The 18,594-nt window shown below is 38.1% G+C and overlaps 1 protein-coding gene across 2 annotated transcripts in view; it reads left to right on the top strand.

Annotated features, from left to right (window-relative positions):
* The window catches only part of LOC117997115 (neuroligin-4, Y-linked-like), a 130,967-nt gene extending 116,532 nt beyond the window's left edge, over positions 1–14,435 (top strand). The window contains exons 7-11 of one of the 2 annotated variants that reach the window (XM_034985287.2): positions 1,051–1,135; positions 5,844–6,038; positions 9,094–9,245; positions 9,996–10,114; positions 13,335–14,435. In XM_034985287.2, the coding sequence (XP_034841178.1) occupies positions 1,051–1,135; positions 5,844–6,038; positions 9,094–9,245; positions 9,996–10,114; positions 13,335–14,293 (1,510 nt within the window). In that variant the 3' untranslated portion in view covers positions 14,294–14,435. Of the gene's footprint in view, positions 1–1,050; positions 1,142–5,843; positions 6,039–9,093; positions 9,246–9,995; positions 10,115–13,334 lie in introns of both variants that reach the window. The other variant, XM_034985286.2, reaches the window with a different exon arrangement.
* Positions 14,436–18,594: the final 4,159 nt, after the last annotated feature.

The following is an 18,594-nucleotide window of genomic DNA, read 5'->3' as shown; positions in this document are numbered from 1 at the left end:
TTATTCATATACAGGTTGTAACCAGAACGCTGGCAAAAACTTAGCGTTATTGTTATACCACCTAAACACAATCGTCGTTTCCTCATTCCTCGTATTTCGTTTCCGGGATGTGTTAAAGTGACGCAGGACGCTCGACCAAAATTGGCAGCGCACGTGGGTAACATGTTTGCTTTTCACTTGACATTGTATGAGAAAGTTGAGAGCACGATGATTTTTATTGAAATCAAGCGCGCGAAAAGGGTTTAGGAAAAGTATTTTTGAGAAAAAACTGCTGAATTTATGTTTGCAAAGTAAAGTTATTTCAATTAATGAATAAATAAACAACGTCTAATGATAAATTGTTTTAGAATTTTCATATCCCTAATCTTATTTATTTACGCCCAAAGTTGTCATTAATTTAGTGTTAAAATAGGAATTTTTTGAGCCTCGTAACTTTTAAATCAATATTTTTTTCAATATTTTATATATCAATAAACCTAGATAATGACGAGATAAATCGATATAATTCTTAGTTTTGTGCGTACAATATCGAATATTGTTGTATTTTCCCTCCAACGTTTGTATGCAGAAAGCACCGAACTGAGCTACCTTAAAGGCAGTGTGATACTCATAATTCATATTTTATCGGATCTCGTAAACTTACGGGATAATAAAACAATGGGAGGGCGATTTATCGTAAGATAATTTCGGGAAGATAGTACTTGCATGTGACGTAAAACTGCCGAGTCAAATAACGAGCTATGTTTATGGTTTTATCTTGCGAAATATTTTTTTGGTTAACAATTATTATATTTTGTTACTAGCTTATGCTCGCGACTTCGTCCGCGTGGACTACACAAATTTCAAACCCCCATTTAACCCACTTAGGGGTGGAATTTCGGAAAGTCCTTACTTAGTGGATACCTACTCTTCACAAAGAACACACCCTCCAAATTGCATGTTTCTAGGACCAGCGGTTTAAGGCTGTGCGTTGATATATAAGTCAGTCAGTCAGTCAGGACTTTGAATTATGTATATACCTACAGATTAATGGAATCTTTTTTTTTTCAGAACCTACGTAAGAAATTCCTATACTTATCATCTGAGTGAGATCTTTTACACGATTGTCAACGAGTACACCGATTGGGAAAGAACGGTAGAGGTTTGTTTAGTTATATAAAGTTTAAGTGTACCTATTATAGTTTAAAATTTTTTTTTATCGCACAACCAAAATTGGGTATTGGACTGTAGTAATAAAATAAAGTGTTTTTTTTCATAGCGGTAGTTTATGGTTTTTTTTTTTAATTTTTTCACGATTTTTATTTAATTTAACATGAACGTCACGCCGCTGTACGGAAGGTGATTAGTGACGTCACAATCCAGAAACGACAAATATTTTTCAATTTTTCAACATAAAAATAGAGTAGGTACCTACCTAATTTCTGCAGGAAAATATTTTTTGTGTAAAAAAATTAAAAAAGTGTATTTCTGTGGGCGGTTCCGTAACAAATAAAAAATATAATGAGTACTTACGAATTTTTGTTATAATATTTAAAAGCTCTAAATGAATTTTTATATTTTGTGGTAATTAGTATAAAAATGATAATATTAAATTTTTGTCAAATACACTTTTAGATGAGTTTTTATTAAAATAGAAAGCTTAAAATAGATTCTATCTTAGAGTGTATTTTCCTCGTTCACCGTAGCCGTATCTACTAGAGGTAGTTTTCCTTTTTCCAAAACTTTTCCTGTTCCTTGAGTGTAGATGTAACTTTTTTAGTGAAGAGGTTTTCTTCACTTTAAGTTCGAGTTTACTTTGATTTGTTTGACAAACAAGAGTTTCTGAAACCGTCCAATAGATGTGCTTTTTATTTTCTGTTTTTTTTTTTTTGTTTACTCTAAACTTCTTCCTTGACTTCTTACTACTTCATCATCATCATCATCATGATCAACCCATCACCGGCTCACTACAGAGCGCGGGTCTCCTCTGAGAATGAGAAGGGTTTTTGGCCATAGTCTACCACGCTGGCCATGTGCGGATTGGTAGACTTCACACACCTTTGAGAACATTATGGAGAACTCTCAGGCATGCAGGTTTCCTCACGATGTTTTCCTTCACCGTTAAAGCAAATGATATTTAATTAATTAAAACGCACATAACTCCGAAAAAATAGAGGTGCGTGCCCGGGATCGAACCCCCGACCTCCGATTAGAAGGCGGACGTCCTAACCACTAGGCTATCACAGCTTACTACTTACACTGGCATATAATTGGTTGGACATAGTTTAATGGTGCGCTTAAATGGGACGCAAATGACGAGCAACATTGCATAACATTGCTAAAATTTTCGGGTATTGCAGTAAATTGCATGTGGTTGCGACGTCATAATTGACAAAATTGAGGAATTTCAAGATTAGTTTACCTCTGGAACAAAAATTGTTGACTTCAATTTATGTTTGCAAATACACCAGCAGTATTTCTTGTATCCAATTCTTGATTAGGTTTTCCATCTTCTTGCGTTATTGCCTTTTTCGATACTTGTAAGGGTTGGGCACACACAACGCGTGATAGTAGTGCAAGCGTTACGGAATAGTGTCAAAGGCGACTCGTCGCGTCTGGTCGATATGTCGCGTGTTGTACCCTTCACGTGCACAAAGCACTAATAGTAGCGTAATTTGCCAGCTACATTATGACAACCCTAATCATTTTTAGGGTTCCGTACCTCAAAAGGAAAAACGGAACCCTTATAGGATCACTTTGTTGTCTGTCTGTCTGTCTGTCTGTCCGTCTGTCTGTCAAGAAACCTACAGGGTACTTCCCGTTGACCTAGAATCATGAAATTTGGCAGGTAGGTAGATCTTGTAGCTGACATTTGGGGAAAAATCTGAAAACCGTGAGTTTAGGGTTAGATCACACAAAAAAAATTAAATTGTGGTCATTTATTTTATTATTTATTTATTTTATTTTTAGAACGGCAGTGCCACTTACACTAACTAGATAATTAATAATAAATTTAAATACAAATAAAGGTACAAGAAAAAAGACATAAAATACATAAAATACAAAACGATAAAAAATCAAAGGATTTTGAATATGTACGCTGAGAACATTGAATGACATATTCATGTAATGCTCTCAGCGTACTTCAGTAACTCCCGAACCAGTATTATAGACCCATCATTAAATGGGTCCCATTGAGCATTATTGTCCAAAAGCGCGTTGAATGATGCTAATGAACGGGGTATAGGTGACATAGATCTAGCAACAGTGCGATGATGTGGGACCACGAAAAGTTTATTTTTTCGTGGACGAAGATTACTGTTGGATTCAGGGACACGTATGCGACACAGTTGGTCATGAAGTCCTGGAGCATTAACATCTCCTCGAAAAATTTGACACATAATTTTGAGTTGGTCGCAAATGCGTCTGACCTCCAGGGAGTTGAAACCTAAGCAACCTAACAGAAATTTGGTTGGGTATAGTCATGAACTAATAATTAGTATTTTCAACTTTCGAAGTGAGTGACTATATCAAGTGGGGTATCATATGAAAGGTCTTCACTTGTACATTTTAAAAGAGATTTTTATTTATTTTTACGCATAATAGTTTTTGAATTATCGTGCAAAATGTCGAAAAAATACGTCTGTAGTACGGAACCCTCATTGCGCGAGCCTGACTCGCACTTGGCCGGTTTTTTTTATTGGTGGGTACTCTCTCACTATTGGCTAAATTGTACAAATGCAGCAAGAATATAATAAATTCAGCCAGGAATAACAACAGATACGTTAAATAAGCGTCTAAAGTGAAAACTATCGCATTTGGCACATATTTGTGAGCACTATCTTTTCTACTCTCGTGTGTTTTGTATTTTCTGTCTTACACAGCAGCAAGAACGCATTTTATACATTACATGTTATTTATTTATTACTAATGTCTATGGCATAATATAGTTCCTTGTATTATAAATTACGATTTATGTAATACAACGAATTATATGCTATATATATATGTTACTACTAGCTTATGCTAGCGACTTTGTCCGCGTGGACTACACAAATTTCAAACCCCTATTTCACCGCCTTAGGTGATGAATTTTCAAAAATCCTTTCTTAGCGGATGCCTCCGTTATAATAGCTATCTGCATGCCGCATTTCAACCCGAATCTTCCAATCGTTTAAGCTGTGCGTTGATAGATCAGTCAATCAGTCAGTCACCCAGTCACCTTTTTCTTTTTTATATTTCAAGAAGATTCGGATAAATAAACTGCATGTGGTGTGTAAAATGGGTTCTCGCTGATGAGTGAGACACAAAAATACAAAGTACGAGCATGTGTTTGTGAACATTCTGCGGTTCATTTGCCGTCTCGCTTCATGTCTGTCGAAACCTTAACATTTTCTATCATCCCGTGATATTGCCTAGACCGAGTCAGTAGGTATATTTATCAAGTAAGGCAATTTTTTCAGCAGCCTCGCTACAGAATCGGTCCAATTTGTTATCACTTCTAAGTTTATATTGGAACAGATCTTTATCAATGCGACAGGTGATAGATTGCGTTATTTATTAGAGCTATCAACATTTATCTATGTTCCTAATCGGACTTGAAGCAACTTGAAAATGGTTTTGCTTAGATGGGTTAAGTTGATAAGGTGGATTGCAGATGTGATTGGGAATGCGGAATTAGTTTTTAGGGTTCCGTAATCCATACCTCAAAAGGAAAAACGGAACCCTTATAGGATCACTTAGTTGTCTGTCTGTCTGTCTATCTGTCTGTCTGTCCGTCTGTCTGTCTGTCTGTCTGTCTGTCTGTCAAGAAACCTACAGGGTACTTCCCGTTGACCTAGAATCATGAAATTTGGCAGGTAGGTAGATCTTATAGCTGACATTTGGGAAAAAATCTGAAAACCATGAATTTAGGGTTAGATCACACAAAAAAAAATTTAAATTATGGTCATGAATTAATAATTAGTATTTTCAACTTTCGAAGTGAGTGACTATATTAAGTGGGGTATCATATTATGAAAGGTTTTACCTGTACATTCTAAAACAGATTTATTTTTATTTTTATGCATCATAGTTTTTGAATTATCGTGCAAAATGTCGAAAAAATACGACAGTAGTACGGAACCCTCATTGCGCGAGCCTGACTCGCACTTGGCCGGTTTTTTTTATAAAATGCAATACGTCAGTGTTAATGTGTTAATGCGTTGGTTAAAATATAAGGTAGCATTAGTACAGCAATCATTTAGAGAATGTACATGTCATATTTTCCTATTCAATAAATATGTAGGTTGCCTGGTAGAGCTCGCTAATAAGCGATAAGGCCACCTTTTTCATTCTACTTCTGTCTGTGATTTTTGATCATTCATTTTTATTTTCATTCTTGTGGTGTTATAAATCAGTAGTACCGTTATTATAAATGCAAAAGTGTGTTTGTTTGTTGGTTTATCCTTCAATCACGTCGCAACGGTGCAACGGATTGACGTGATTTTTTACATGTGTATAAAGATAAAGACCTGTAGGGCGATTGTCTAAAACCTCCATCAATCATTATTACAATCTCAATTGTTCTGATTGGCTGAATTTGTGCGATTCTTGTTGCAACGATGCATTGTGGCCAATAGTGAGCGAGCTTTAACCAATCAGAGATGATTGCGATCGTGACATTGTAGCTGTCAAACAACCGCGGTAGGGCCGCTGGATAGTGACATAGGCTCCTTTTTATTCCGGAAAACCAAAGAGTTCCCACGGGATTTTTAAAAAACCTAATTTCACGCGAACTAAGTCGCGGGCATCAGCTAGAAAAGTGTATAATACTAATAATAAACCTACCTAATGATTTCCATTAAAGTAATTTTCTATTCCAGAACCCAATAAACACGAGGGACGCGACCGTGTCCGCTTTATCTGACGCGCAGTACGTGGCCCCCCTGATGCAAAGCGGGGATTTGCTGAGTGGAGGGCCGAAGCTTACGGCGACGGACGAGGACGCGCCCGGGAGACCTACTAAAACATTCTTTTACGTGTTTGACTATCAGACCAGAGACGGCTTCTATCCGCAGGTAAATTGAATAATACCTTTACCCTTTTTCCTTGAAAAATAACGTGAATTGCTCTTTTTAACCGACTTCAAAAAAAGGAGGAGGTTCTCAATTCGTGGGATTTTTTTAATTCTTTTTTATTTTTTATGTATGTTCCCCGATTACTCGAAAACGCCTGGACCGATTTTGAAAATCCTTTTTTTTTAGTTGAAAGGGTATATACTTCAAAGTTGGTCCCATTTCAATTTGGTGAAGATCTGATGAACATCTTCGAAGATAGATACTGGAACTCCTCAACGGATAAGAGTAAATTGCTCGCGATTAGTGTAATAGCTTAGTAAACAGTAGATTTTTAACCAGTCATAGCATAATTCCATGGGACCACTAAAAATTGTGAAATAAAATTTTTTTACAAAAAAAATTAAAACCGACTTCGTTACACAAACACTAAAAATTGAAAAATAATTTAATTTATTACCGAATATATTATGTATACAAGAGTTAATATAGTTCCGTAATAATATTTTTGGGGTCGGTGCCAATGAGGTGCCATTGTGGAGTCCCATAAAAATATGAAGTCTAGACGATTCGCGCAGCTAAAGCTAATTGGCACCGGCACCAAAAAGTATTATTATGGAACTATATTAACTCTTGTATACATAATATATTCGGTAATAAATTAAATTATTTTTCAATTTTTAGTGTTTGTGTAACGAAGTCGGTTTTTATTTTTTCTCTGTCCCGGCTATACTCACGTGTTTAGTCGACGTTAGCCCGACTAGTTTCAAACCCATCCGGGCGCAACCGCGGCGCGTGCCCGAACTGACTCCCTTGAAAAAGGACTCCGGATGGGTTCGAAACTAGTCGTGCTAACGTCGACTAAACACGTAAGTATAGCCGAGACAGATGTTATATAGAATGGAAATCACGGTAGTTTAAATGCTAAAATGCTCTTCTGTAGGTCGATTTCGTAAAACCTGCATCAATCATTATTACAACCTCAACTGTTGTGATTGGCTGAATTTGTACGACTCTTGTTGCAACAATGCATTGTAGCCAATGCAGCGAGCGTTAACCAATTAGAGGTGATTGCGATCGTGACATTGTAGCTATCAGTTTACCGCAATCGAGGTCCTGGTGTTCGTGTTTAATGACATTTAGTATTTATTCACGTAAAACGGTAAAAACAATTTCTAAGCGCTTGCGCATTTGAAACTAAACTTCATGATTATATTTTCATCATTAAGTGTGATTGTCGTCTCAATTTATTTTTTTAAAAAAATCGATCGAACCGGCGCATTTAAAGCGTACAAAATCTGGCATTTTAATTTATAAGACTTTTATGTACTTATTCAATGACACTGGCGCTATGAAGACGAAACTAAGGCGTATCATTTGTCAAAATCGGTTGAACCGTTGTATAGTTACGAGCGGACACGCATACATATCAAACACACAGCCCTCCTTTTGGGCTTCGCTGCAGTCGGGTAAAAACACAATACACTCAAAACAGCTGTTAGGTTTGGCGGCCATTTTAAGTATGGACGGAAGTAACGTACTGTAAGTTACTTACTCTCAAGTCGTTTGCCCAAAAAATGTCCTACTTTTGATAGTATCTGTCATCTGAACTCCCCTAACAAGCCCACAAAGTGATCGTGAAGTTTTAGTATTAACCCCTTATAATATAATAACTCGTAAGGTAGGTACCCTACCTGGTAGTTGTTTAAAAATTATCGGTAGTAGGCTAAGAAAAAAATTTGGCGTAAAGTTTTATTAAATTACACAGATAAAAGTTTATTTTCTTAATAATAAGGCGTCGAAACATGCAAATGGGGAGTTGTTTTCAAGTTATGAGATAATTATGATCTCGAAGCGGCGCTTGGTGTCGCACGGTGGAGCGCGGCGGTGCTGTTGGATTCCTTAATTGACTGTTAACTTTTAATATCTCATAATAAGGCGGCTGCGCGTAACTTTATATTTTACTTGGCACAATTTACCGATAGATGGCGTTAGGTGTCAGTTGAATCGCGCTATCATCTTATATTCACGTACCTGGTTACAATCTATGCTGCATAAGTCTTTAATATCCACGTGGACTAAGATGGGACTAAGCCATTGGCATCCGGTAGTTTATAACAAAATTAAGCAGTAAAGTCGAGTACCACTAATCATTGTTGTTAGTATTTATGATAAACATATTATAAAATAATGATTTTCCTGAACGTATTTATTGTTTTTGCATATCAAATTAAATAAATTCACTAAATATTATACCAAAGAAGAACCTACAAGTTCAATAAGTAAAAAATCTCGTATGCTTATTCTAAATCAAATATGAAAGAACACGGTGTAAAATTTTCCCCTGATGTAAAAATTTAAATTTAAAACCTCATCAAAATGTTGGCAACTTTTAATAGCATAACGCTGTATGGCATCAAAATACACCTAGTTAATTAGTCTCGAAACTAGATCCTAAAAATACTCCTACATAAAACATGCTCAAGGTTGTTATAACAATTTCCTTTAGATGGCGTCGTGTAGTTTCACCTTGGTTAGGTCTAATTAGTGTTTCGGTATTTTTAATTAAAATATCTTGAGCTACTTGTCGAGACGATGGGTAGGTATACAGGGTATTATATAACCTTTTGATATTTTCACGCGTCGATGCCTACAACTTCGTCCGTGTAGATTTAAGTTTCCCGTGGAAACTCTGATTTTCCTAGATAAAAATCTAAATATATAAAATGAAAAGCTGACTGACTGATCTATCAACGCGCAGCTCAAACTACTAGACGGATCGGGCTGAAATTTGGCATGCAGATAGCTATCCGTAGACATCCGCTAAGAAAGCATTTTTGAAAATTCAACCCCTAAGTGCTTTGAAATTTATGAATTCCACGCGGACGAAGGTTGTGAGAAAATACTCTGAAGCGCTCTCCAGCACCCCAGATAGAGTATTTTAGTTAAACCTATAGAAAATTGAGCCTTTTTTTATGTACAAAAATCAAGTTCTTTCTAAGGAGCTATGCATCTTTGGTAGTTTATATTAGTGTTTCATTTGCATTTTCCTTTCAAGCGAATGGGAGCAGTCCACGGCGAAGAATTACCATACATATTTGGCGCACCGCTGGTAGACGGCTTTGGCCATTTCCCGGAAAACTACACGAAGTTCGAGACAGCATTATCCGAGTCTATAATGCTTTTCGTGGCCAACTTTGCGAAGACCGGGTGAGTAAACAAGCTTAATCAGTAAGATTTGTTTGTTTGTCCAAGTATATGGGTACCAGTTTTAGTTTCGGGAATTACCATACATATTTGGCGCACCGCTAGTGGACGGATTTGGCCATTTCCCGGAAAACTACACCGAAGTTCAGGACAACATTAGGTATCAATAGTAGACAAGCTTAATCAGTAAGATTTGTTTGTTTGTCCGAATATTTGTGGACCAATTTTAGTTTCGGGTTGTTTTGAGGTTAAGGAAAATGTCGTTAATGGCACTGACACAAAGCTTATACCACGCCTACCACGTGACTACACCCGAAGTGTTTGAGTCATAATAGTAGGTATTTTTCATTTTCGGAAAACTCAAAAGTAAAAAAACGCAATCTACGTGAAGTCACTCAGCGAGCGATGGAGAGTGAGTTTCAACGTGATCCAATCAGAAATGAGGAGATCCGTAGGAGAACTAGAGTAACCGACATAGCTCAACGGGTTGCGAAGCTGAAGTGGCAATGGGCAGGGCACATCGTTCGTAAAACCGATAGACGTTGGGGTCCCAAGGTGCTGTAATGGCGACCTCGCACCGGAAGACGCAGTGTTGGAAGACCTCTCACTAGGTGGACGGATGACATCAGACGAGTCGCAGCTAGCCACCGGAAGTCCCTACAAGAGACCTATGTCCAGCAGTGGACGTCTATCGGTTGATGGTGATGATGATGATGACGATGATGATGACGATGATGTATCAATTGTCCACAGTAATCCGAACGACAACGCTCGTCAAGAAGCGTTCCTCCCGGCCTCGAGGGAGAGGAACAAGTTCCGCGGCGTCAACTGGGAGGAGTACGACTCAACGCACCAAAAGTACTTAGAAATAGGTCAGTACACTCGAAAGGGTATGAAAAGATGTCGTGCCGTAGAAAAATACTTTTCTGTTGAGACATAGTTTAGTGATCATGCAGTAGGGTCAATGAATTCATGTTGCTTTGAGCATAGTTCAAATATACCTAATAATTACAGAAATATTGCAAAAAAGGGAAGTATTCTTAATGGGTTCCTAATGATCATTATAGACAACTCATATTTTGCATGTCAATTGACGAAACATATTGGATAATTATTAATATTATGTTAGCATCTTATGTATAATATTTCTTGCAAATAAATAATTTCATTTCATTTGCAAATTAATAATCAGTGCTTCCATAATTATTAATGTTACTAGCTTATGCCCACGACTTCATTCGCGTGGACTACACAATTTCAACCCCTATTTTACCCCTTTAGAGATTGAATTTTCAAACATTCTTTTTTAGCGGATGTCTACGTCATAATAGCTATCTGCATGCCAAATTTCAGCCGGTCTTTGATAGATCAGTCAGTCAGTCAAACAAATTTGTCCCACTCGTCATATTTTCTTTGATCAAGTTTTGTTACCAAACTGTACGATTGTTAAACTATGATCTAACAGATGTAGTAGAAAAGCCATGCCTTATCGTGCGAGCGTTGGAGACGACTGAATAAATCTGCATTTTATTGATAACAGACTCTCCCAATGGTTTTAGATAACCTGAAAAAGGTGTAGTATGAAAATAGAGGTTAGTTTGGCTTAGCGCGGTATTATAACAGCATAATTGGGTATTTTACTACTATTGAATTTAATAAATATTATTACTTAATTATAAACTAGGATAAAAATAATGACGTACGCTGAAAAAAATATTAAAATCCAACTAAGATTTACAAACAGGCATTTTAATTTATGAGTGGGAGGGTCTTCTATCCCTTGCTCGCAAAACGAATATTTGTATGAAACCGCACGAAGCTACTATGGCATTAGTAAGGTGTGACGTCAAAATTGTATATCGCTATCTCTATCCAATCAGAAATATTTAAATGCTTATAACTTTTTTGTTATTTGATCGATTTAATTAATTTTTTCAGTTTACGTCATTATTTTTGTCCTCGTTTATAATAAAGTAATAAAAATGTTGGAGTCAAATACCCAATTATACAATACACAGAGCCTTGAGTGTAGATGTATGGATGAACTCACAGACCACCACTTATAGATGCTTAATAGCCGGACACCCCCGATCGTCAAGCTTAGGCAGTTGCTTAGCATAAAAGTCGATCCCCGCCCGTTCGGTACCCTCATTCCGCACATTGTCCTGGTTACGTGACTTTTGAGTCCACCAATCACAACAAAGCATTCTCCCCTGTCCCCCGCCAACATTTAACGATTGTGTTTTCATGCAAAACCGTGTATATGCGTACTCTTGAGTTTGAATTCTCTGTGGGATGAACTAAACCTTTATCCTCTAACAAATAAACCTGGAATAGCGGTGGAATAGTTATACTCTGTTTTGTCTTTTTCCTTCAAATGTCAAATTACTGATGACAGAGAAAGACAAAACAGAGTATAACTATTCCACCGCTATTTCAGGTTTATTTGTTAGAGGGTTAAAGTCCATTTTACATTAACGCTAAATTGGTTCGACGTTGATACTCTACCGTGTTTTTGCCGTGTCTGTCTAATCGGTTTTTAAAGCTTTGTATACCCCTTTTGCTGTGATAGTCTAGTGGTTAGGACGTCCGCCTTCTAATCGGAGGTTGGGGGTTCGATCCCGGGCACGCAGCTCTAACTTTTCGGAGTTATGTGCGTTTTCATTGATTAAATATCACTTGCTTTAACGGTGAAGGAAAACATTGTGTGGAAACCTGCATGCCTGAGAGTTCTCCATAATGTTCTCAAAGGTGTGTGAAGTCTACCAATCCGCATATCGTCAGCGTGGTAGACTATGGCCAAAACCCTTCTCACTCTGAGAGGAGACCCGTGCTCTGTAGTGAGCCGGTTATGGGTTGATCATGATGATGATACCCCTTTGGTTTGTACACGGCATCGCACCGGAACGCTAAATCGCTTGGTGATACCCAATGTATGAAAATATATTTTTTTTATTTTTTTTTAAGAATATTAGTCATGTTAAATGACTAATATTCTTAAAAAAAAACCCCTTACATCTCCAATTAAGCGTCAGGCCTGTGCTAGGAGTAGGTACGACAATAGTGCAACGGGCGGGATTTGAACCGTCGACCTTTCGGTTTCAGTCCACTCCTATACCGGTTGAGCTATTGAGGCTCTTTTTTTATTTTAGAATTATCATAACTATGGATTTTATGTGTAAACTACTTAGCATACCTAATTTATCTCGACAGCTTGGTAGTAATGTCCATGCAAAGTCATTTTTCAGAAAGGTTGCGCTATTAAAATGTAAATTTATTTTCAGCAGCAAAATGCTGACTGTCTTTTAAAAATATTACACCCACCCTTGAAATTTATTCTTTTGTTAGGTCGAAGCTATGTAAAAACAACCAAAATAAAGATAGGAATAATTTATTTACCCACACCCCTACAACCTACCCCTTTTGGAGACAATATTATGCTGTAAACTCCCCCTAAGTACCGAACTTGTAACTTGAACCTTCTCTATGATTGATTAGTGGAATCTTCTTCTAAATATATAGGAAAAGGTGACTGACTGAGTGTCTGATCTATCGACGAACAACTGAAACTACTGGTCGAATTGGGCTGAAATTTGGCATGCAAATAGCTATTATGACATAAGCATCCGCTAAGAAGGGATTTTTGAAAATTCAACCCCTAAGGGAGTAAAATAGCGGGTTGGTATTTATGTTGTCCATGCAGACGAAGTTGCGAGCATAAGCTAGTTACTGAATATAATTGATCAATAATAAATGGTGTTCTTGTGTTTTCATAAAATTATAGTCATCACCTGATGATTCTCGCACCTTCGTTCGCATGGATTTGAATGGTTCTTTAATAACCCCAAGGATTCATTCAACTATGTACTTATCTGAGAAGGAGCCTATCCGCCTTCAGAATGCCAGCTATCTCTGTACCAAATTACCCATGACAAAAGATAGACACGCTATTGCATTTATACTCTTAGTACGAATGGCTTAGCGTCAATCGAAAAAATATCAATAATTCGGTGCTGCTGTTCTAATAAACACATTGTAATAGACCTCTCTGTCAAGGGAATAAATAAATCAAATGTGTTATTTTTCCAACAGGCATGAAACCACGAATGAAGAACCACTTCCGGGCGCACCAACTGTCAGTCTGGTTACGTCTTGTACCCGAGCTGCACAGAGCAGGGATGGAGGACGTCGCCGCGCGGCACAACCTGTTCAGAAACCATAACGAACAAGATCTTTACGAAGGCATCGTCAGACCGGATCCTTTAGCACGGAATACCGATAATGATCCGATAAGGCGAAATGGCACCGCATATTCCGATACAGCCCTAACCACCGTCGATTCGATATTGGCTACGTGCGCGACGATCATACCAACTAGAGATTTGCAGACTCTCAATACCACCGATAATACTCTAGCCAATTTAGAAGCCGCGGGCTATGCGGCGTATTCCACAGCTCTAAGCGTAACGATCGCTATTGGATGCTCCCTACTTATCCTAAACGTCCTTATATTCGCAGGCGTATACTACCAAAGGGACAAGTCCCGATCCCGAGGAAAACAGCAACGGTTCAACGAGAAACACTTCGAAACAATATCAGGGAAACACTCCCATTATCATATCGACCCGAACATCGCCCCGAGTTTAGTTGTGGACATCGAACGGCAAAATAGAAAGAAAATGATGGCTGACACGAGCATGTCGAATTTGAACTTTAAGGGCCCGTTAGACGGTCCGAAATCGCCCAGCCCGACGCTGAGCATAGATAATATGATGTTGCCAAGTAAATTGGGCAGTCGCAATAGCAGTTTCAGGTTGCCAAACGTTAGCTATCCCCAAGTGGGGAGTTACGCAACGTTACCCAAGAATTTGAACCAATTTAGTAATTCACCGCCAATGCACGACTTGCGACAAAAGTATCCTCCAAACGGCTCGGCTGATTCTCCTGGGAGAGAAGACAATTCTAGAGTCCCTCACGCGACTTTAAGAAGAGGGAAATCCCTCCATCCCTCTAATCTTCCTCAGGCGGCGATCGACGAAATGAGAGTGTGACATTTAAACTAATTTAAGACTTTCCAAAAGTATCGAATTCGTGATGTGTAAATAAATGTATGAGAATGTTTTTTTAGGGATGAACGTTATTGATTCTTTCAGTCGCAGTATAATACTGTTTTTAAATAAATTATCGAATATATTTCTTTCATGCATTTTTATTTTTTTCTCCAACATAATATTTCATCTCTAGAGCCGAGACTAAAAAATATGTTGGTCATAGAAACACATTAGGCGCAAACTATGACGGTTATGAGAACTTTCACTCCTTGGTAATAAATGTGTCCCATACTTAGTAACGGCTCATGAAATACCATGTTCAAGGGTTCATAACAGACATATAACAGAATATCATGTCTTATAAACAAGGGTTGGCAAGCAATTTACGCTAAGTCTAGTAAAACGACGGTCTTTTCGTTTTAAAACCTTTTGTCCTGTTTTCTGTTTTTCTCTCGTGAAATTGTAAGGGAATATAAAAATGAGACTTCCTGGCCTACTGATTTACAAAAATATGAGTTTTTTTAAATCTTTGATTTTACACGCTTTTGATTTTTTTTTACGCAGCCCAAAGTAATGTTCCTACATCGGCCTTTAGAATGACATTTCGGGCTTTGTAGAGCGTCGTCTCTATCACTCATACCCATACCCATATGACGTTTTAGCGGTCTACACAACAAGCTGTGATAGCCTAGTGGTTAGGATGTCAGCCTTCTAATCGAAGGTCGGGGGTTCGATCCCGGGCACGCACCTCTAACTTTTCGGCGTTATGCGTGTTTTGATAAATTAAATATCACTTGCTTTAACGGTGAAGAAAAACATCGTGAGCAAACCTGCATGCCTGAGAGTTCTCCATAATGTTCCCAAAGGCGTGTGAAGTCTACCAAACCGCACATGGCCAGCGTGGCCAAACCCTTCTCACTCTGAGAGGAGACCCGTGCTCTGTAGTGAGCCGGCGATGGGTTGATCATGACTGTACACAACATGGCGAAGTGATGTCAAACTAAACTATCGAGGTAAGCACAAGTTTATCGATAGCGATATAAGTCGTAAACAGCGATTGACGTCAGCCTTTATGTTTGCGATAAAACTATTTATGGGGTTGTGAGCTTGTAGTATTGCCATAACCTAAACACTGTAGAAGCCATATATTTACATACGCATAAAGGAAACCTTTTTCGCTCGGAAAATATAGTTTTTGAGGAAAGAATACTTTAAGGAAAGAATATAACAGTAGGTAGGTACCTCTATTTTTTTATAACATATAAAAGTAATGTATATCGGCCTTTAGAATGATATTTCGGCTTTGTAGAGCGTTATCTCTGTCACTCATACCTATATGACGTTTTATCGGTCTCAGCGACAGAGACAGTGCTCTACAAATTTGCTATCTCCTTCGGTTCTCCTTGTGCATTACTTTCGCCCGCGTATCTACCTACTGTATTTTGTGTAGGACTTTTTGAAGCAAAGCTTTTTAATAGACCTTTGACATTATTTGACAAAAATAAAAAAATTACAAAATTTGTTCTAAGAAACAACAGATAACACCCAATTCAGGGGCAAACGCTAGTACAGATATTGGAAATGAATTAACCTCGAACGAATAATATTACTTAATGTGATCAGAAACATTGATGTCTCGATGTAGATGTGATATTAATAGCTTCTCCATAAGGCAGTGGTCCGACCGCCGGCGAGAAAACGACTAACTATCGGCGATTTTCTCTCTCAAGAATCGCACAATAAATGTACATTCCGTGTAAACGAAAGAAATGCAATCAAAAGTTGCTCTCTGACTGTTCACAATGCCGGCGACGACTCGCTTAACTAGTTTTGTCACTGAGCGACGAGCTTTCAATAATGAACTCGCTCGCTTGAACACGTGTAACGCGCGCGCAGATTCGCACAGGACTGAGCGAACGCGGGCGAATGGCGCGAGTAATCGCTAGTCGCACTTGCACACTCGCTTAAATAGCCCGGCGACTACCGAAACTAACACTCGCTTCCCGCTGATTGCCAACTCATTTATAGTTTCTAGTTCTACTCGTTTCTCGTTCATCGTCGGCGGTCGGACCACTGCCTTACGCAATGTTTTGCCAAAGTAGTTCCCTGGCTGAAGGCCAAACGGTTCGACCCTTCTTGAGGGGAACTATTTGCTAATGCTGAGTAAATAGGTATATGGGTACTAATGTGGGCATACATTATTATAATGTTACCATGATAAACATGTTTTTGGTGATTAAAATTGATTGAGCTCTTTGACAAACTTAATATACCTACATGGGGTATCTATATATATAAAAGGAGAAGGTGACTGACTGACTGACTGACTGACTGATCTATCAACGCACAGCTCAAACTACTGGACGGATCGGGCTGAAATTTGGCATGCAGATAGCTATTATGACGTAGGCATCCGCTAAGAAAGGATTTTTGAAAATTCAACTCCTAAGGGGGTAAAATAGGGGTTTGAAATTTTATAGTCCACGCGGACGAAGTCGCGCGCATAAGCTAGTCTTCTATATACCCTTATTTTTAATGCGAAAGTGTGTTTGTTTGTTGGTTTGTCCTTCAATCACGTCGCAACTGTGCAACGGATTGACGTGGTTTTTTGCATGGGTATAGATAAATACGTGAAGAGTGACATACGCTATAAAGCAGGAGTCAGACCTTCCCCTTTTATATATATTACTAGCTGGTGGCGACTTCGTCCGCATGGAATTAGGTTTTTCAAAAATCCCGTGGGAACTCTTTGACTTTCCGGGATAAAAAGTAACCTATGTCACTCTCCAGATCTTTATCTATACCGATGCAAAATCACGTCAATTCGTTGCACTATTACGACGTGATTGAAGGACAAACCAACAAACAAACACACTTTCGCATTTATAATAAGGGTACTGAAAGGTACTGAAATAAGGGTACTGATGTCTATAGCGTTAGGTTATGAAAATATAAAAACACAATATAATTAAACCACAAATACAATAAATCCTGAAACTAACAATTGCTAGTTTTATCTCCATAGCAATCAAACACCTACTAAATCTCTGAAAGTTCGCCGTAAACCTTTCAATGGCCTGAAGAATTCTCGCGGTTTTATACATTGAAAGCTTTTTGCCCACGAGTTACGATGGAATCTACGATATACCTCCCTGGCGTAGTGGTTAGCGCTGTGGTCTCAGACGTGGGAGTTACCGGGTTCGATTCCAGGCAGGGGCAATTAAGGAATTTATAATTAGGGTTCCGTACCTTAAAAGGAAAAACGGAACCCTTATTGGATCACTTTGTTGTCTGCCTGTCTGTCTGTCTGTCTGTCTGTCAAGAAACCTACAGGGTACTTCCCGTAGACCTAGAATCATGAAATTTGGCAGGTAGGTAGGTCTTATAGCTGAAATTCTGGGAATAATCTGAAAACCGTGAATTTGTGGCTACATAATAAAAAAAATTTAATTGTAAACTAATAGTTAATATTTTAATTTTCGAGGTAAGATAACTATATCAAGTGGGGTATCATATGAAAGGTCTTTACCTGTACATTCTAAAACAGACTTTTAGTTATTACAGAGCAAAGCCAGGATGGATCAGCTATTCACAACTAGGCCACCTTCCATAATCGGATTAGGACCTTACCTACTATCAATATCAGTATCCAAGCCCAAGTTAAATATTCGATAAAGAGATATTTTATTCAAGGCGAATCGATTATCCTGCTACAATATTCATTCACCGCTAATGTTCACTATATAAAGTTCGCTTCACAAAACTTGCCGGCCGGGATTATCATTCAAAATTAAAAGAACCGGTGAACTGAGTAAAAATATTGTTACCCACATACTTACACTCCGTTTCACCAAGTATAGTGCGCTAAACGCTCAGTGCCGTGTACTTGTAGATAAGCAAAAGTAATCTATATATATAAAATTCAAAGTCCTGACTGACTGACATAGATATCAACGCACAGCCTAAACCACTGGCCCTAAAGACATCAAATTTGGAGGGTATATTCTTTGTAAAGAGTAAGTATCCACTAAGAAAGGATTTTTCGAAATTCCACCCCTAAGTGGGTTAAATGGGGGATGGAAGTTTGTATGAAAGTCGGTCATTTTTCAAGTTATTTGCATGAAAATTGGTATTTGAGTTTTCGGTCACAAATAAAGAAATACGTGTTTCAGGATTTTTGGAAAATTTGCCCATAAGGGTGGTAAAATAGGGGATGAAAGTTTGTATGGGAAAGTTTTAATTATTCATATTATAATTAACTTGAAATTTGGAAAGTAGGTTTTTTCTTGAGGTTAGGTGTC

Source organism: Maniola hyperantus, chromosome 4, assembly GCF_902806685.2.
Source record: "Maniola hyperantus chromosome 4, iAphHyp1.2, whole genome shotgun sequence".
NCBI lineage: Eukaryota > Metazoa > Arthropoda > Insecta > Lepidoptera > Nymphalidae > Maniola > Maniola hyperantus.
This window is presented reverse-complemented; position numbering and strand designations above follow the sequence as displayed.